Source organism: Pieris brassicae, chromosome 11 (genome assembly GCF_905147105.1).
Source record: "Pieris brassicae chromosome 11, ilPieBrab1.1, whole genome shotgun sequence".
NCBI classification, from domain to species: domain Eukaryota; kingdom Metazoa; phylum Arthropoda; class Insecta; order Lepidoptera; family Pieridae; genus Pieris; species Pieris brassicae.
The window spans coordinates 5,424,962-5,447,174 of record NC_059675.1 but is presented as its reverse complement, the minus strand read 5'-3'; the positions used below and the strand labels follow the sequence as shown (position 1 = coordinate 5,447,174).

At 31.4% G+C, this 22,213-nt stretch overlaps 1 protein-coding gene across 4 annotated transcripts in view; it reads right to left on the bottom strand.

Annotated features, from left to right (window-relative positions):
• Nucleotides 1-6,343: 6,343 nt before the first annotated feature.
• LOC123716521 (lachesin-like) overlaps nucleotides 6,344-22,213 on the bottom strand; it is a 53,207-nt gene continuing 37,337 nt past the window's right edge. For all 4 annotated transcript variants that reach the window (XM_045672298.1, XM_045672299.1, XM_045672302.1 and 1 more), the window contains 3 exons: nucleotides 13,665-13,784; nucleotides 7,771-7,941; nucleotides 6,344-7,522 (listed from right to left, as the gene is read on the bottom strand). In XM_045672298.1, coding sequence (XP_045528254.1) covers nucleotides 7,305-7,522; nucleotides 7,771-7,941; nucleotides 13,665-13,784 — 509 coding nt within the window. In that variant the 3' untranslated portion in view covers nucleotides 6,344-7,304. The remainder of the gene's footprint in view (nucleotides 7,523-7,770; nucleotides 7,942-13,664; nucleotides 13,785-22,213) is intronic.

Here is a 22,213-nt window from a genome sequence, read left to right as displayed (position 1 = left end):
GGCAATCTAGACACTACCACAAATCATGCGTGAATTTCATTTATATAACCTCTTCTTCATATGTGTTTATATATATATATATATATATATATATTTACTATCTACATCGTACACTGATACTGTATGATTGGCGTGGAGATTGGTAGTGGTTAACTAAGTTATCGCCTTGTCATATAGCCAGATTAAATATATAATCACTTCATAATGTAGCCGATAATTTTATAATTTAATATATGGAATACACACGCTGGCCAAGATATGATAAAATATTAAAATTAATACATTATCCATATAGTCTTATACTTGTATTGTTTTAACAGTGCAAAGATAGACAGATAAGAATGTGTCGTTACACTCCTTTCGAAGCATTTGTGATGTTTTTTTAATACAGAACTGGCAGACATTTGGCCGCAATCCCTCCTGATTTTAATTTAAGCGATACGTAATCTATGCAAGTCTATCAAGATTGTTGTTTTTGCCACAAATCTTACGGAATTATATGTTGACGTTTAAGAGAAAGAGCCTTAGCTGAATATAGCAAGACTAGACTTCGTTAATACGTATAAATCGTTGAAGAAATAATCAGCCACACCATGCAGTGATCAAATCAACAATCTGGCTACGACATGCTTAAAAGTATAGATTTTCCACGCTTAATTAGACCTTCAATTATAAGGGAGCAATAGTGCTACACTTTATCGGTGGATGGGATATTATAAAAATTATGGAAAGTTTCTTATCATACATCACCTACATCATGTAAATTTGACAAGTTGACGGTAATAATGCTCGTTTTATAGTTAGCATAATAATATAACTGAATTCGGTGAAAGTCCAACCACGTTGTTCTTATTATTAGAATAAAACCACTGAATAGCGAAATATTATTGTGAAGTGTAGCACTTATACTTATACCATATCTATATATATTATACATACATGTAAATAATTTGATTCGTTCTTTCCTTATAGGCATCATTATTAAACTGTTGAGTTTCTTGTATAATATAGGTACAGGATTTTATATTTGTATTTTCAAAATTATTTTTATCAATGCAACTATATATTAACGATGTCGGTTTGTAGACAACAGAGATTCCTGTGTTTACCGAAACAATTGTCTACTACTGTACTAAGTAAATAAAAACAAAAACAAGCTAATTTTATTGCTGAATTTGAAATAGCTTTTCAATTTTGACATCGCCGTGTCAAATGATCCATATGAGAGGATTGAAAAGTTTTTATTGAGCGATCGAAAGAATAAATAACAATACACTTTCAACGTTTCAGTCGGGTTAGCCGTAAACCATCTCAGTTTAAGGAGGCATTAAATAGCAACTCAAACAAGAACCGTTACACTGAAGTTAACTCACATATTGCTTTGTGTCACGAACGTGGGAGAGAGTGAGTGAACTCGTTCTTAGCTTCGTCAGAGTGGGACGGTGAGTGAGATCGGAGAATGGGAGTGAAGGGTGTAAAAGGAGAAAAACTACGTCGCTAAAAGTGAATGCGGTCGAAAGCCGCGCTTATTTCATCGTTAAGTGCATGGATTTTTCAAGTACTATGAGTGTGCCGTGACTTGCCTTCGAAATGCAGTGTGGTTTCAACCTGGCTGCAGCAATCATTGAAATAATTTTTCTGATAATTATTTTTATAGCTCCTCAACGTTTCATAATGTACGTAGTGTAACTTACTCTCTACAGCAGTATCCTTCCTACATCAAAATCATAAGTAATAAAATCATGTTTTTATGAAATAATAGAGTTAAAATAAATTACATAACTCGTTGTTTGTGTGCATGTCTTATATGAGCAAAAATTCCAATATATTCAGATATCAGAAATGAAATCCGTGAAATCATTCAATTAGTTTCACGGATTGCCGTTGTCATTTGTATTTTAATATTAACAATTGTCCCACATTTATTATAATTATCTATTACAATTAAAACAACAAATATTACATCGTAATCAATGAAAAAACTACAAGTGTACTTATACACTCATATGGTGTATATGTAGTTTGTATATTAGACACAGCGATAGTGTTTCTGCCTCTGAAAGCCTTTTGTTTTACTATTAAGGAATTTTTAAACAGATATTTCATTCTTGCGACCTATAGGTACACAATAAAAGGGTAATTACATACAAAATATTGAGTGTTTTTTGAGCTGTGACATCAGTAAATGTGCATTTAAATTTAAATGACATACCTAATGGATCAGACATTAAAATTCGTAGTCTGTACACGTGGGATACATGATTTTCTGAACTCATTTTATTTATATGCAATTGGGATTATCTCAGGTAATAAAAATAACAAATACAGTACAATTTTAATGATATATAACATTCACAAAATTTAAATTTATTATTTTTATTAAAGTTTCAGCCCGATAGAATCAAGTCAAAGTCAAAATTAAAAAAAAATAGTAAATAACTTAATTCAAATAAATTATATATATTTACTATATTTGAATAAAGTTATTTACTAATTTAATTTTTTTTAATTTTGACTTTGACTTGATTCTATCGGGCTGAAACTTTAATAAATAAAATACTTAAGAACGTAATTAAAGAAGGTAAACTAATTCTAAATATACCTTATTACCAGTTCGTAAATCATGGGCTTTGGGGCGGGCAAGAACTGGCAAGAAACTTTCCGCCACTCTTTTTAATCGCTAAGTTTTGAGTCAAATTTATAAAAAAAGCTATAGTAATATGTAATGTTCACATAAATTTAATTAAATAATTCTTATAAATGATATAATAATCCATTTTTGTTACAATGTTGAAATTGTTACATAGAGTACGGTGTGAAGTGAAGTGTGTGTAAATGAAGTTATTAGTGACATAATTTTTTGTGTCGTAATTAATGTATTTTTGCGTGTGATTTGTATATTTTTAGTATAATTACCACTGAAAACACCTACGCCGTTTTCTATCCGATCCCCTAGCTCGCAACGATATTACTATATGGTAACAATATACTGAGTAATTATAAAGTTTCCTTCAGTTTCCCCTTTCATTGTTACATTGTTATATTTTAAGTAAAATTTTCTGTCAAATTAAGATATTCTTTCATAACAAATAGGTTATTTTTGTAGTCTCTTTACAATTATACTAATTAAAAACAGGAAATTGAAATATATATTTTATTGCTTAATTAGCACTAGCAGAAAATATTGCGTGACTCATTAAGACATAAATTATGAATAGCAAGCATTACCATCAATCTGTAGAGGAAACTAGGAGACCATTGTTATGCAGATTAATACCGGACATCCCGTACGCTAAGGCTATTCCCACGATACCTTGTAAACAAATACGTGGTTTGTACAGTCGGAATATACTAATATTTCGAAAACGTTTTTTTTAATAGTGAAGTAAATTGTTAAGAGTATTGGGCAAGCCATAAGAGGTCACTTAAACATTGACATTTTTCCACAGATCAGGTAGCATCCCATGGTTTGGGCGTCTGTAAACACATAATCAAATGAAACAAAAAATTTCCTCAATTTTCATCGAAAGTCTCGAAAATCGATCGTATACTCTGCTGAAAGTAAACGAAGAGTTCTGGCCGAGGCTTTAACTGTTTTGCCCTGAAGTAGTGAAGTGAAGTTCTTGTGACTATACCCAAAAATTAAATTTTTCAAATTTATTTTTTGTATTGTGGGTGACAAATTGCCAATTCTCATCAAAAGGTATGAAAGAAAAAGAAAAAAAGGTAAAAGCTTTATGTCTGTACAATGTGTTTTTTTATTTAGTAAAAAAAGTAAAATGCTCACTATTTCGTATTTTCCCACTCTTCTTTATTTTATAATTTTTATTTTTGTATAAATAATCTGTAAAATAAAAAGAAATAATCTGCTTTGATCGGGAAGCATTTCAAGCATTTCCTTAACTTATATTTCCAGAACTATTTCTTAAGTCAGATATAACTATAGACCTATTGTGTGCGCTACGAGAACTCTAAAGTAAAGTTAATATGTTTTCCAATATTATAGTATTACGTATACTAAATAGGATGACTTATATGTACAATTATATGTAGATTCACATATTAAACCATAATAAAAATAAATAAATTTCGTCTGCTAACTATCTACTTACATATAAAGAAGAAATAACAATAAAACAAATGAAGGAATTATCAGATAACTTAATTAGTGCTATAAAAGTGAAACATTGTAATTCATACCAAAAGAATGTATTGTCGCCGTAAAATGTCAGCTATTGTGATGTCAATATATCCGTTGAATACTTAGGTAAATTTGTCTTGTATAGTGTAATTTCCAACGATTTCCTTTGAGTATTTGTATAGTGAACACTTGAGATGCAAACTGTAGCATCGAAGCTGTAACGCTCCTGGGACACTCGGATGTGTACAAACGCCTATATTAGGTTATCGTGGCTCCGTTCTCAAACCGTTCTTTAGGAACCGGTTCTTTGACAAATAACCAATTTTACTCTACGCACACTGCAAGTTAAATTTATGCAGATTAACCTTGTGTTATCTCGTTGTATGACCAAAAAGTTTCACTCAAAAAACTAAAGCGTTATTATTAAAATGAGATTTTCCTATTATCCTGATTCATTAAATCAAACTATTGCATTTAGTAATTCTTATTCACTACGGTGTTGAGGCTCTACATACACCCTGCACCCGACGATCCATTTCACACAACAGTCCAATAACTTAAACAAACTTTATGTTCATAGTTATCTTAATATATATAAATCTCCACGATGTTTGTCTGCGATGGACTCCTAAACTACTTAACCGATTTTAAATTAAATTGGCACACCGAGAGCAGTCTGGTCCAACTTAAGAGATAGGATAGCTTAGATCTTTAATTATAGTCGCAATTTTATTTTATTGCAAATTATTTGTCTGTAATTAATTGACAGTCACAATTAAAGATCACAAAAGATTCTAACAGATGTCGATACTTTTCGACTGGATTGAGTAAGTAATCAATAGATGGCACTGCTATGGTAAACCGACAAACATGTCATATAAGCTACAATTCAATATCATGATTACCACGTGTTATTGAGGGTAAAGTATAAATTAAATTTATTTTGTAGTAAACGAAATACCGTGAAATTCAATTATTTCTATTTCAAATTATATACAGTGAAATTATTCTTACGTGTCACGGTATTAAGGCTAACTAAAACCTCATTAAGGAGAAACGAAGTTCGCGGGGGCAGCTAGTTGTCATATATATTTATATTAAAATTCGACGTTATAATGTACCACCCTAATAATTTAGTCAAAATAATAAAATTACATAAAGAAACAAATCTTATAAAACTAATTCTTTACAATTAACGTATATTAAACTCCCAGACTATTTCTTTTTATTATACCCGAATCTCTTAGCTAGGGTTGTCGCAATGAAAATAATAAAGCCTCAGGTAATTTCGCTAATGCATGTGGTTACTCCCTATCTAGATCACACTTGAATACTCCATATTTGAAGGTAGCAATTACAAGGGTATTATTGCGATCCTCATGACATTTACACTTAGAAGATACTGGTAAACACGTCTCCATGTCTTATCCTAAATGTACGGTGATTAGTAAGTACTTGAACGCACTGAAGTGAAATCTTAGATTTGCTTTAGGTTTCTCTATGCCAGCGCCTTCATACAAACGTGCATAGGCAGACAGGCTTGTAACAGAAAGTCGTTAGTCCGTCAATGAATTAAGAGAATCGCCCTTTTTGTCCCAAATACATTCTGTTCTGTTGCTTAAAATATTATGTTAATATCTTTTTTATAAGGACATACCAAACTCTATTTACAATGACATGTCAAGTAAATATAATAGTAATTTTCATTATGAAAGTATTATTCACAAACTAAGTGTTTATATTTAATATTGTATGCTAAAGCTATTCGATATATCGAATTCATTCTACATTAATGAAGACCGATAATTTAAGGTTGAATAAGATATGGTTTAATAGAAATGTTCATATATACCATTAGCTAAGACGGATGAAAACCGTATAAATGATTTATGAGGTAGAGAACAAGTAACCTTTTATTGAATTAAGTATACTTAGATCGTCAATATTCTCAAAATTGCTTCAGAAGATATATTATATGAGTGTTGGATGTGTTGATAGATAACCAAACAGCGAGAAGTTACGAAATGCTTAACAACTGTCCAAGAACATCAGCACATAAATTAGTTGGTTCCAAATTTAAAAATGAAATCCATAACCACAGAATATAAAACATGGATCTCGTCTGACTTTGATATATCGTCACGTCACTCTACACCCATCAAACAATAAATAAAACACAACATATATGTATATAATTTTTACTTCGCAGGCAATATTTTATACACTTGTTACATGGCCGTTATGTAAGTGGCTTATGTTAAATTAAAAATAATTACATGGATCTAAAACCGAGTCCTAAAGTATTAATGTTCATTAAACATATGTTTACAAATATTAGTGTTAATTTCGATTCATCAATTAAAGAGATTAAAACTTTATTTTATTGACAACCAACTTAAAAAGTTGTATGGATAAATTTGAAGGACCAGTATTAAAAACTTGGCTGTGAATGTGTCTATTTCGGCATTGCTCAAGACAACTTAGTGACTTGAAGTACGCCCGTATTTCAATACGGGCGTTAATTTTAACTTATTTTTAAATAATTTTCTATTCCCTTCCTTTATAAGTTTCTTATATTTAAAATTAATTCCCTTTAAAATTATATCCGTAAAGAATTACAAATCAATATCATTTTATACGATATTTACATTATAAATTAATAAATTAGGACCCTTGATAACTAATACTACAACGTCAAGTTCTATAACAGATGACAGTTAATAAATTCAACAACATTAATTTTAACAATAAATACATGTCTAACTATATTTGTTTACATTTCACTATACATGCAAAATCTAGTAAAACATAATCCTTGAAATACATAAAATATACTTATTTACAAACATAGTAAAATATCAATAAAATACATACATTCCTTTACACAAGGATAATTTTATTAACTTATTAGAAAAGCTTTTTATACATCAAAATGCTTAGAGCAGTTTTAAGGTTAAATACACATAATTCACTCAAATAGTACATAAGCATTTACAACGCTCATTTTAGTGTTTATGTTGTCCAAGCACATTCACTATTAAACAAAAACACAATGCCATATTAAATTCGCTTTTTGGGTAATTACGAATTAATAGCCACTTATACGTAACAGCTAGTTTAAACAGAAATCTTTCGTTATATAGATGTGTTGAGAATAGTTTATTTAGCACGCTAGAGCTAAGACAGTTAGTAAGAAAATCGCGTGTGGGGTGACTCGGCAAGACGTAGCGGGTGAGGGTCGACCTCCCAGGAAGTCCGCGTCCTCAGTACGATGGCCTCCTTCCCGCAGCGGGCCTTGGAGACTGGACCGCACATCGTTTGTCTCTACGTAATTCGTTTCTGTGTCTTCGACTCGTGATTTAAGATATGGTAGCTCCATTTCTAAAATAAAATCTTACATTATATGAGAGCTCACTGCAACAGTCCTAGCTGGAATATTTTAAGATTTTAATTGGCTTGTCTCAAATATGTATGTGTAGTGAATTGAATATATATTACAACGTTTATTATATTTAAATTTCTTGGCTGAGTTTCTTTCACAATGTCTCTCTTAAGGTTTCCTATTCAAATAAGAAATGCTTTGGTTCGAAATTTGTAACATTAATAGAATAAAGAAGACATATACGTACTATATAATCTAATGGTCCCTTCAGCATCACCAATGGAGTTCTTGGATATACACTTGTAGCCTCCCATATCAGTGTCTTGAATATTACGTACAATTAAACGCATTTGAACACTGTACGCCGAATTGCTGATTTCACTCATCTGGTACTTGTCATTAGTAATAATCATTTCACCTGGACAAAATATTTTTTGAATAAAAATGCAAATATTAAGTAAGAAAATCAGTAAATATAAGAAATACGCAAGATTTCAATCATCAGATATCGAATGATTATCAGAATACACGTAAGCTTCTTCAACTAAGTGAATTCATAATTTCAATTATGTATAAAAGATATCGTTACAAGAACAAAACTCATTGTTATACTAACACGATAACATAAAACTAGTCGATTATTGATATAGTTATTTCCTCACCCTTCGATAGGACCTTTCCGATCATTTATATTCGGCTACATCCGAATATTGCTTATCGATATGAAATATGTTGTTTCGTGTGTCGTGACAATAGTAATGACTCGCACACAATGCTTAGTCAACCTTTATATCAATTTAACCTTACATAGTCTATAGGTGATGCATATTTTTATATCTACATTAATTGGATTATTCAATTTCGTATTTCATATAGCGATGCAGTGAATAGAAACTATTTATATAAAAACGCAATTAATTATTCTATGTTCGTTATTCTGTTATTAATATAGACTTCTACGTTCCTAAATCATTTGGTGTGCAAATAAACGTCACATTCATGATAAAATATGTACTAATTTATTACTTATTACCTTTTTATGAATAATTAAAAGTATTCATAAAAAGGTTAGGATTATAAAGACTTATTCGATTTTTTTTACTTTTGTTCTGCTGAACAATACCGTGTCTTTGACATGAAACTCCACAACTGTATGTTTAAAGAACTTTACCTCTCATTACAAAATTATATTTTATTTACACGAGGAACTTAATATTATGTATATACGAGCGAGATACACATCCCAATTTTAGTACTACATTCACTCTGAGATGCATTTTTAATGCCCTCTTGAATCTGTCAAACACGCTAATATTGTGAATTTTAAATGGCAACTGATTAAACAGTTGCACACCCTCATACATGTATACATGCAGTGACCTGTGTAAATGTTATTTTAAGGCAATTATTTAAAATTAATCAGCAAAAAAAAGTTGCAATACTAAACGATAGTGACATTTAAACCTGCTCTTATATAATTATAAAGTAATTGTAATGAAGTTTTCGAGACTATGAAACACTTTACTATAATCAAAGCGACATATGCAATTATCAAAAGTGCCATAACTACTCACTAAAGAGAACAATTTCATTGATAATTTTATCAAAATATATCGGTTTTGTATTAAGCTATACAATACAATAATTTGTTCGCAAATGAAGGCTTAGTTTTTGGTGCTTTATCTACTTTATCACAATGGTGGATATTTGAAGGCATAAAACGTGCGTTTAATTACCATAAAACAATTAACACAATGTCTAATAAAAAGTAATCACAGTAAGTACAATTAATCATCTTATCTGAAGAACAGCGTTTAAAATGTGCAAAGAGTGTGTCGAGTTGTTCGCTTCACTCGCTACATTATACCGCGGGTCATGCTATTCTACATTAAAAATTGCTTGCATTCTTCTTGTCCCGTTTATTTGTGCGGGCGAGTTTTATTTTTCGTTTCCACAGCCACCGAGGCTTATTTTATTACAGCGACATTAAATTGGAATTCCTCGGTTTTTTGGCAATATTCACTTCATAACAGAATTCTTGACGATGTTTTTAGATATTTAAAGATGTATGTTAATTTAAGAAATGATGGTGTATGCTTTATATATTTATGGTCTTTACGTACAAATTGGTTAGAGTTAAATAATAGTTAAGCGCTTAAGGAAACAAAATCATTGATACTAACTTAAATTTTAGCACAATCTTTTGTATACTTAAAAAAAATTCTCTCTATTTTTCCTATAGTACATTTGCAATAAACGATACGATTAGAGTCAAGGAGGTACTGGGACACTGGGAATAAATTCTAATTAAATATTATAAATTTAATTTTGGTATCGAGTTTCATAAACTATAAGTATTGTTTTTATGTAAACGTATTTGACACGATTATTGTTGTTGGTAATATGAACGTAATGTTTACTGGAAACTACACGAATACTATTCGAAACATAGAACATCGATATTTACTGTATTTTGATTATATAAAATTGTGACAATTCAATGCAATTTAATCTGCATATAAACAATACGCCTGATAGTGTAAATAGTAATTGTCACTTATCGTAAGGATCATTCATTAGTAAGTCAAATACATCAAGCCAGCCCACTGGCGGGAGGTTTCGGCTTGAATTGACCACAAATCTGTGGCGTGCTTACTGCAACTGACACCTTGACGGTGGCCGGTTGCGACAGTTACGCCCTCTTTGTTTATTATCATACAAAACTAATAAACCATCGATTAAAATCGATTAAATGTGAATTTTATAATTAAATAGATTAAATTGTATAGGTGTTCTAAATTAGTGTGTAGACTTCTTTACCGCGCTTATACAAATATCGTCCTAAGCAGCATAACTGCATTACTTATATATACATATATAAATATAATAGGCACATATATAATGTTAAAGTGACTTTTTCAATACTTTTTAGGTACAATAAATATCAATATTTCGACAACTTTTTGAATTCGATACAGGAATATGGTATAAAAAACGAGAAAATGAATAATGGTTGAAAAGCGTAAGTTTTGATTTATATTAGATTTTGTTTAAGTTCATTATTTCGAATAATATTGACTCTTAGATCCAAGTATTCAAAGAACTTTAAACTTTTCTTGTTAGCGAAAGCTTAACAAAGATCAAGTCCACTCTCCGTCTGTCTGAATCAGGTCCACCCTTTACGTGTCCACCGCGCCATAGCTCGTCCCGTCTCGTCACAGCCATGTATTACCTAATTTAATTTGTAACTCACCACAATTTATAGCCCGTTGGACCGGCTGACCATTCGTATATCTAACTAAACACGATACAAAATGGCTTTTAAATAGACAGTGACCAAATGTTATTGAAAAGTGAATATGAATTTTATTTGTTAAAATATTGTGGTATAGGAGAGTAAATATAGCGAATGTAGCCTAAAGCAATTTGAAGCGGGGCGGCCAGCGGTCTTTGTTGCATATCGGCTGGTAATAGAATTTGGTTCGCTTTTTGCGTGGTCGGTCTACACGCGTAATGGCTGGCTCGGTTGCCTTTGTACACTTAAATCTGCCCTGCACTATCCAACTGTTTAGCTTATTATGTTATTGTCACGTTGTCGCATCAGTTATTAGTTAGTGTTCTTTTATGTTACTGCGAGCATATGTCAAACTATTTCATCCAAGATTCAATGCCTCATAATAGCTCATTTGTAATCCAATTTGTTTAGAATTCAATGAAATCAAAAAGATATCCTAAATTTCACTAAGCTTCGCCACCTTTAATACGTAAACAATCTTTAGACAGTGTTTAACGGTATCTACTTGAATTGTATTTCTCCAATTTACATATCGAATTCTGTTTCAGCTATAAATCGCGGAACAATTTGAAATGTCAAAGAATCCGCTGAAAAGTTTTATTCGTTGTATTGGTTTGGGCAGCTGGTGTAGCCACACATGTCGCTGCGGCAAGTAACGTATTTCTAACTGGACTTTAGTGAACGGCTCGCGTAACGCATTATCCGGCAATACTGGTTATCAACACATGCACTCGCATTAAGGGCCTATAGGAATATTTAGCATTAAAATTATTTAAAATTTCATCTGAGCCTAAATACAATTATTTGTTATGACAATTATTGCAAATACTAATTCACGCCAAATTGAAAGGAACAATTTATTCACTCCTAACCATATATGCAAGACATCCTTAAAATAGTTCAACCCTGTCGACACTAATTCATAATAACGCTTACGTCATTCAATCTGTACCCGAGTTCTCCACTGTATCCCTTATATGGCGAGATGGTATAATCAGCCTATTTTGCGGGAATTGATTAAATATTTTTAAGTAGGCCCTTAACCGTATCTGAAAATGTCCTTTTCGATGCTCTTTTCGCATTCGAACAATTTACTTAAAGCGAGTGGCGCGGCGCATACAATTACGAGTAACGTAATTAAGTGCGGTATTGATCGCGTTTCATTTTTGGTCCCAATTTATATATAGTGTATAAATTTTAATTGCTTCAACGATAATCTCCTTACGTTTGAATTGGTATTATAAAGTAAAGTAATGTCTCTGTCATTTATATCTATCATTTATATGGTTCGAAGAACGTATGTCATATTCTAATAATGGTTATAGACTTGATAGTAATTACACACAAAACCGTAAAACCTTTTGAGGACACAATTTTATTTTATTATTTTTGATTTGACTACGTTAATGTTATTAGCATTTCTACCTGCTCACAGAATAAACAAGTTTAAACACAGGTGTGTCGTTATAACGAAAAGTAATGCCTCTTCCAACGTTTTGTTAGGTTAAGTGCCTTATTTGTATTAGTTAGCACGTATTTTTACAGGACTGCAATTATAACAGTCAGTCCTTTTATATATTTATTGGACTTTTGATGATTCACCATACATATGACAACTATGTATATACTTATTGAAAATACAATGCTAATTAAAAGGAGAGTTAATATGAATTTTATTATAATGACTGAGCAGTGTTGACCTAGTGGCTTAAGCGTGCGACCCTCATCTTTGAGGTCGTGCGTTCGATTCACAGCTGTGCACCAATGGAATTATCTTTCTATGTGAGCATTGCATAATGGCACGGTGATGTAAAACATTGTTAGGAGACACTTAGCGCGCTAGACGGCATTAAATGTGATATTTAAATAGTCTTAATCGTTTATATCAAATTGCTATGAGTTACTTTTGTATAGTAGTCTCTAGTAATGCGATGCCAACGTCGCATTAAGTAAATTGTGGAATAAATTGGTGTTTATTTAAAATGTTTATATGAACGAGTAATACTCGCGTAAAACAAAGACAAAAACAAAGTTATGGTTTTGTGTACATTCTTAAAAACGCTATTCGAAAAGGAAATGCTTATGACGCGTTTCCCACAAGTACAAGGGTATCGAATCTTCTCTGCTACACGGAAGGCTGTGTGAGCAACCAACCAACTAACAACGCTAAGGTGTATAGAAAGGCTTTTGAAGAATCTTTCATGTTTTACCGATGAGACCAAAAGGCAACTTAAATAATATGCTTAAACATTATTCATTCTCTAGCCTCGTTCATGTTAAAGGGATTTCACTTTTAAAATGTAAATGGATTCGTATAATTAAACGTTAGTACATAATTACCAGTAATTAATAATGTACATTGTCGCTCCATAATCAACGTCAAAATAAATCTTTGTTAATGAAACGCGAACATGAAAATTTCTAATATTTTTTAAATACTCATAAAACGTACCTTGTAGACACTAGCCCCTGTCAAAGAGGGATAGTAGAAATATGAAAAACGACTCATTTAATGACTACTTTAACGCTTTCAATGTGCTTTATGAATAATGAAATTAGTTGCTTATTCCGTTCTTGAGTTCCGTGCCCGAGACTTAATAAGCTTTGTGAGTTACGACTCGGTTATAAAATATCCTACTGGCCTTGTTGAACGTAAACAGAGATTGTAAATAAATTTTGAGCTTTTTAATGTGCGTGACATAGCCTTACAATTAAAAAACAATTTTTTATAATGCGAAAATCAAATACTCAGGTTTTTATTTGTAAAAACCAACCTATTAACTTAATTGATCAACATAAAAATAATTTATTATCCTTCAATAAATAACATAACGAAAAAATCTTACCGTTTTCCCTAGTCCAGTAATTGATAGCCTTAGGCGAAGCTTCCACGTGGCACTGAAGATTGACATCTGTGCCCGTCGGAGCACCCACAAGCTGATTTGGGACTTGTACTAATGGGTGGACTAGAAAAAAACTCATTATCAGCTTATATTTGTGAATTCTTGATGTTATCTACTGATGATTCTATGACATTAATCAAGCCGTCGACTAGGCTCCAATTACAAGTGCAAAAGTACACACAAACTTTTAAGCGTTTTAAAAGCTTTTACCGATAACTAGACGTATATTATGAGTTTTTGGGTACATTAATTTTAGTACACAAATAGCAAATATAAACATAAGTGAGTGGTTTGCGGTACAACATAAAGTACAATTTACCACGTAGGTGCTATTACCAGAATTCGCCACGCAGTTTTGATGTTTGCATGCATAAAATACGGTACATTCTAGCCTGTTAGGTTTTGATACATTTTAACCGAGTGCCGTACCGCGATTCGCATATGCTGAGGTTTTACTAGCATTTTTGTTTACACAACTTTCCATTTGCCGTTGAAATGTTTGTGTGCGTGTGTTACTATGCAGATACTGGAAAAGGTTTTGCATTTCATATAACTGAACGTTTCTGCACTTGCCGCATAATATTTTTACTATTCGCGAAACTAATATAGCTTTTGCTTATTTAAACTTTTTAAACTACGGTGACACGTTTTAACACTGTTTTGATATGATTTATTTACGAACTTTTTGTCATATAGTAAAAAAACATTGAAATTTTAAATGAAAATAAAAATTACCACCGTACTTATGTATTACGGTTTATAGCTTGTGATCAGAACTAATTAATATATTTTAGTTTGTATTTACGGTTCATAATTTTGTAATACGTTGACAGTTCCGTACAGTTACATCATCAGGATCCTTACAAGTTCTAACGCGTAACTTCGGAATCAAACCATAAACGATTCCTTCAAAACCTAGATTAAATATAAAATAAAAACAATCTTATAAAAAAATGATTTTAAATAATTTTGTGTCAGAAATATATTAGGACACTTTGGGTGTTACTAAAATTAGAACATATTTAAGAAATAGATATTTTTTCTCATTTATTATATTTTCTTTAATATATATTTATTGTTTTGGTGATCACCTACTGCTTTCGAGGACCTATTAAAACAATTGTTTTGCTTTTGATGTATTTACCTACTCTCAACGGTTTCGTTCATATTACCGTGTCTATTTTATAAATATATTTCTGTGTTACTTTTACATAAAAACATCAAGAACAAACAAATTAAATTTAAACAGTTCAAGGACTCTTCCATATATAATATATATATATATATATATATATATATATATATATATATATATATATATAGCTATTAGGTAGTAAATATATATGACTTAAATATTAGATTTTAAATAAAACGAGTTAACTAACTAAGTAACATTTGCGTATTTGATTGAAAATCTTAATTGTGTTCATACTATATCAAATTTTTACATGAAAGTAAGCGTCATGAAAGTCATAGTAGAGCTATTAATAGCGACTAATTTTCAAAAAGCTTGAACCTATAATAACATACTTTATGATTAATTTTAAATGAATTTGCATTTGTCACATTGTCATTAATAGTTATGTCAGTGTTGTGTTTCATTATAGCGGGAATTAATTATAATTCATGAGCATTGCAATATTAGTGGACAGTAACTAATACTAATATTTATATTATAATTTCAACAATTTATCCTGTCAAACTATACAGAATTCGCCCAATTTCATAGTTAATTATTATTACAAACTGTAAAAAAAGAAGTATTTTCTTTTATGACGTTATAAGTGTTCATTGTGTTACCTATTACCTATAATATTAATAAATATATTTAGCTTTGATAACGGTGTTAAAGCGCCAGTGTTTATTCTGTTTTACTCATGTCACTTGGAAAACATAAAAACAATCCCTGACATTTTAATCATTAAGGCCCGTAATGTGTTTTTAAATTTATTTATTTTCATAGTCTTTATTTTAAATTAGGACAAACTTAATTTACAATAAAGAATATAAATGTTACTTTAAGATTAGATTTGAATTCAAATGGAGCATTATGTCTGTCGTTATGACATATTAAGTATTCTCCTCCATTTCGAGAACACGAGACTTCGCTTAGACTTGAGAAGCAAATTTCAAACAAAGGTCTCCCAAATAAGTTAATATTTTAAAACAATACGATACATGTGAAATATTCGGTACACAGTCGGGAAGTGAATTTGCGTAATATCCGGCAAGTATGCACATTAGTCGCGCCGCTCGCGCAGGGTGTTTGCACAGTTCCGGCACAGCACTTCGCGAACTTACTACTGTCAGGTGTTTACTTTGAATATTATCTGAGAACTGGCTGCATTACAAATGTTTGTATTGAGTTGAGTTTTATTTGACTTGTCTCGTAATAGTTTGTTCTCAATTAAGTTAAAGTGTCCGTTCTGTTCTCAATTTTACGTTCGTATTTGCAATGGTATGAAAGTGACTAATTCGCGTAAATAGCTAAATTAATTAAGTATCATTATTATAATTATATTTTAACAAATAAACATATCATTATAACCAAGTTTAAGACATTTCTTTAAATGTAAGCATACTTCGTCCGTTAAAGTCTGTTTAGAGTGAATTAAGGAAAAAGGAATTTTCTCCATCGGCCTTAGATTGCAGCTTATTTGCGGTTATTCTCTTTGACCGTCGTTAAGTTCCTTTGGACGGCTTTTACGAGTTCGAGTGGCCAATTTAGCGAACAAAATCTGAACGATCAGAATTTTTGTTGTAATTAATAACTCGACCCAAAGAATTTCTAATAAAATAAAATTAGCTGAGACTTTATTGTTCAAATTATAGAGATAAAAACTGATGAAATTAGAAGGTGCTATTTACAAATTTTCTTATATAAGTAGATTGGAATTCTCTACAGCAATCAAAAGTTAGGGCGAGTTTTCCGAGGAAGGATTTTGCGCGGAATTCTTGAAGTGACAGTTTGATTAACCGAGCGGTGCACACGCTTTTCGATTCCTTGCTGTTTTGTAGACCTGTTCTAGATAGCTATTACAAGAATTTGTTACCCAAATGTCTGCTATTATTTACTTATTTCATTGGCAAATTGTTGCCATGGAAAAAATATATACAATTTTCAAAACTAATTTATAAGTATCGTACCAACAGCCATGATGGAACTTTTTTTAAAACTATATTCTCCTCTCGTCTAAACTTAAGATGTACAAAAGCATAAAAATAATTTAAATAAATGAATAAATTTAAAATGTTTGGTCCTTTAATCCTGGTATTTACATTTTTAAGTTAAGTACTAAACTGATAGAAGATTTCGATAAGTACAAACAACTAAAAATTAAAGAGGAAAATTATAATAAAATGTCTTGTATTTTTCAAATAATTACTGCCATGTATTTAATCCACCTCATAATTACAATTCCAACAAAGTACTAGATAAAGTGTAAACAATTCAATGTAACATTAATTAATTCAAGGAGGACGTATGCAAATTGCTAACAATTTGTTCACTTCTCTCAGTTTCTTTTTCTAAACTAATTTAGCATGTTTTCAAGTCGTCTGTGAATGAACTAACATAAATCGACAGCGTAACAGGGTATTTACCCATATCTTAGAACCACGAAGAGTTCTTGGTTCGTTTAAAGTGATTTAGCAATAAAATTTCACTGAACTTTCTTTGTAATAAATTAAAATTCTACGGTATACGGTAAGCGAACTTTTAAAACATGGCGTGTCAACGAGGGACTCCCGCTGACCATGATCACCATGACCGCTGAAATGCTCTTGAACGTCGAGTTAATAAAACTCACATTTATTAAACGTTTTATTTATTTAATTAAACTTAATAAAACCAAATAACATAAATTATTAGGGATGGGCGGCCTTACTACAAGCGATCTCTTTCATGCAACCCCAGTAAGGAAAAAAACTAGAAAAAAATAAATCTTAAGGGTAAAGTACTAGTAATGCGTACTCAAACTCAAAATAACTTTATTCATATTGGTAAACAAGTACACTTATGAACGTCAGAAAAGAAGTTAAATTAATTGTAAATTACTACCAGTTCGCAAGTCAAGGGCGTAGAGCGGGAAGAAGAACTGGCAAGAAACTTTCCGCCACTCTTTTTAATTGCTAAATCAAATCAATGTCCATATATCCATAATATAAGGACCTCAGAATTGGAATTTCTACGAGTTTTGGGAATGAAAAGAGAATGATTTTAGAAGTTGAAAGAGATGAGCGTCATGTCTGTGTCTAGGTAGACGTGCTGCCAGCGAATTTAGACACTTGGTCATCTGTTCTAAGACCAAATATATTTGTGTAATATTTGCGCAAACCAAAGACTTACTATTAGAGATTAAGATGCTTAGGATAAGCTAGATCTGATCTCTAGGACCTTTAAGATGTCAGCAATCAGTTTTAATACTTTAATGCTTTTAAGGTCTTACCTTCGCGTTGTCTTTTACCTTAACGGAGTATAAGCATTGTCAATAAATACGTGTAAATCAGGATGCGATACTGCTAATTGTAATCATATAAAATGGTTATATTTTATCACAGAGTAAACGCCATTTAACACAAAGAGACGAGAGACACAGAATTAGTGTTTTTGTTAAAATTGTTAAATAAGAGTGATTCAGTTGATTCAACCAAATCAATTCCTTATTTATTTTTTAAAATCTGTTAACAAGGCTTATATGTAAATTGTAGAAACTCGAATTTATTGCTGTTGCTGTACTACTGAATCACATAATTTAAAAATACATAAAATAAATACAGAAATGACTGCCTCGTGGAGTACTAATGAAAAATAAAGGTCATATAAAATTTAATTTTAAAAGCTCAAACGTCAGTTAAACGTACTTTAATTTGAAAAATTAAGTACGTCTAATGCCTTAAAATGCGTGGTTGCAGGTCACTTGTTATCAAGAGTACCGTTTGTTTCCAAGAGGGAAATTTAAATTAAATATTTGAGGGCGTTAATTTTGTCTCCTCATCGGGTGAACGCGACGCATTCTTTGCGAAGTAATTAAACAGAGTGGAAGGGTTCCTGTATTAGTTTGTTTGTTTGGTTTAAATTGCGTTTTCTATGAGCTCCGAATAGTCAATTGCTCCTAGCTATAATTACAATGTTTTGTCGGTATTTGAATGCTAATCTTGGTAGTAAATTGACAATTACGTTATTATCTCTATATATATAAAATTCACGTATCACAATTTTTGTTCCCATACTCCTGTGAAACGACTCGACCGATGCTTATGAATATTTTTAAGTATATTCGTAGTAAGTCTGATAATCGGCTACTATCTATTTTTCAAATCCCTAAGTGATAAGGGGTCTCCACCCCAAAAAATGTTTTATTTTTTTAACAATTTCTTTGTTTTCTTTATGATACAGCATACATAAATAACACACAACCCTCTATAATCAACCCCTATTTTTAATATAGTAGATAGGTTATTTTTATCCAACTAAAAAAAATGTTCGTGGAAATAATATACATGGCAAAACGACGCTTATCGGGTCAACTAGTTATATATATTAATTACTCCTAGACAATGCTTTTAGAATGTCTCCTTCTAGATGTTTTTATAAAATCAGAATCCATCGAATTTTATTGGTAGGGTTTTGAACCTTTAGTGCAGTGTTGGCCTAGTAGTTCAAACTTTTCTTTCAATGTTTGTATTAACCTACTGTCTTCGTTCGGAGGAAAATACTGTGGGTAAAACGGCATTCTTTAGGTTTAAAATACACCGTGTATCAATAATAGTGGACTGATGACCCACTTGCCTATTAGAATTTAATGATCAAGGAACTAATACAGAAATCTGAGGACAAGAGTCTAAGTCTAAGGGTTGTAGTGTCACTCGTATTTTTAAAGTTTTGCCACTGTCGAATACCTAATAGATTTTTTTTGTATGTGTCCCATATTTTCTGAACTCCTGTATTATATAAATAATGCATGAAACATTTTCATACGAATACTTCACCATTGATGGCTAAAACTACAAAATTGTATTGCGATTCATATATTATAAACACAGTAGTAGTGCAATCAAAGATAACATAAACTTAAAATAAAACTGAGATAGATCTTGGCCTGGAATTTCTGCCTCTATTATATTGATCATTTTATTAATAGTCTGTTATGTGCCTGACACACGTCGTCGCTTTTAAGTACAGCGAGTATCTCACGATGTTTTTCATCACCGTACGAATAAGTTAATTGCCATAATAAATAATGACACGTTTGTAAGATGCTGAAATAAACCCGGCTTACAGCTCAACTGTAGCTCAATAGTGATATTTACGTGTAACAAATAAATGCTATAATAACAAGTTATTATACGATATGCGTAAAACAACCGTTCTCGTCGTACATAATAAAAGTGCAATTTTAATTTGATATACAGGATTTTAATCCACGTAACAACAAATCTTTACGGAGTTGGACCTCGAGCTTAACTGACTTGCATAAATATTAGGCTACGTAAATGTATTACCATAATGCAACTTTGTTTCATTTTACATAAACAGAACAAAGGCAATTTTAAAGAAAAGAGTCACGTTTGCGCGGCTTACTTTTAAATCTGCTTCTATGCAACTTTATTAAACTAGTTCTTATGTGTGTTCGTGATTCAGTTTGTTCGTAATGCGTCTTTTACGGAGGTACTTGGTTCGATGTAAGGATAAATGTTCTCGCTTGGACAGGACAGAACCTGTTTGAGAATAAACGTATACATTTGTACGAAAATAATTACCTGTATCATATAGAATTGAATAATGTAAGTTGGATAAAATAATAAATAAAGTTATCAGAATACAAATTAAATTAGAAATTGTTTTTTAAAGATTTTAAACACATTAGTTCTACATCGGTTAACTTCCATATTAAAACGTTCATATTCAAAAAGGCATATAGTTTGAGACTACTGTTTTATGGAGTCTTTATGTAAAGACTCCGCAAAAATCCTCACTCATCCAAAAGAAAATTCTGGGACCGATTTCGTGTTATCCCAGCAGTTTCTTTTTGCGGTTGTGCGATATGTATCCGAGGAGTGTATTGTGAGATTTTACGTATCGGGCTCCCTGTGTTGCAGATTGTTTAGTATGGGTTCTATTCCACGTACCCTTGTTAGTAAAATTGCGATGCAGAAAATACATACACAGAAAATACAATTAGAAATGTACCCATCATGTTTCTGACTGCGACAACTTTTGCTTAACCTGACTGATCAATCTGCGCGCAATCACATAGCTGCTATACGTAGGTAGGATCCAATCAGAGCCGTGTTTACATCGGAAATGCCAATAACAGAATGCAAATACATAGTGGACAACATGTTCGGGCGTACAGTTGTGAAGTGCTACGAAAAACTTTAATACGTATCGGACTAACACAGAGTCGATTCATGAATTTAGAACGATTAATTAAGGTTTTCACTTAAAACATACGAATTACATGGTTTAATTTTTAAGAGATTTTTACTACGAAAAGTATAGTACGTTTGAAACTCTGCAATTTATACGCAGTGTTGTGTATGTTCGGTGTTGGTCACCTTGACGCTTACACTGGGAAAACGATTTTGGAATATAGAAAGAATGGCCTTCTCATTTTACAAATTTCAAAGCCATATTCTTAACTTACATTACGTACATCTCATTACTATCAAAAATAAATGATGTTATTAACATTAATTATGTATGTCTGCAATTCTACACTTTAATAAATTATATGTTAAAAACTAACTGTCATTAGTATACTCAGTTGAAGGCATCATTATTTCAATAATATTTTTTTACGTTTATTCATACGAAAACAAATGTTTTGTATACTCGATAGTTATTTAAAGCTTATAGTATAAAGTTGCTTTTACAAAATAACATGTTACATGAACACTCCCCGAGAAGAATAAGTCAAACTTCAATTATTTCCAACGCATTCAGCAAATACTTGGATTATTAGGCCTTACTAAAGAGTTTAAGTTATACCTATGTTTATACTAGCTGCCCCCGCAAATTTCGTTTCTCCTAAATGTGATATTACTTAACCTACCTTTTTAGTATATACCAACATGAAACATTTGCTACCCTGTTCGGTTTTCCAGAATGAAACTTTTTAGGGTGTTCTGTGAATATTTCTCTATATAAACTAACTTCAGAGTTCAAATCATAATTCCTTAATTGACAAATAAAATATAGGAGTTGATAGTAGGAGTAATGATGAAAATTTTGGGTTGTATGTATTTTTGTATGATTTATCATAAAAATGATGTACCATATGGTGGTGGTGGATACCCCCTATCACTTAAGGGTTTGAAATTTAGATAGTAGCCGATTCTCAGACTAACTGAATATGCATAAAAACTTCATAAGAATTGGTCAAACGGTTTGGCTTCGGAGGAGTATGGGAACGATTGTGACACGAGAATTTTATATATATATATAAAATATCATTGAGAGAGAGATATTTACAAATGTTTGCATTTCA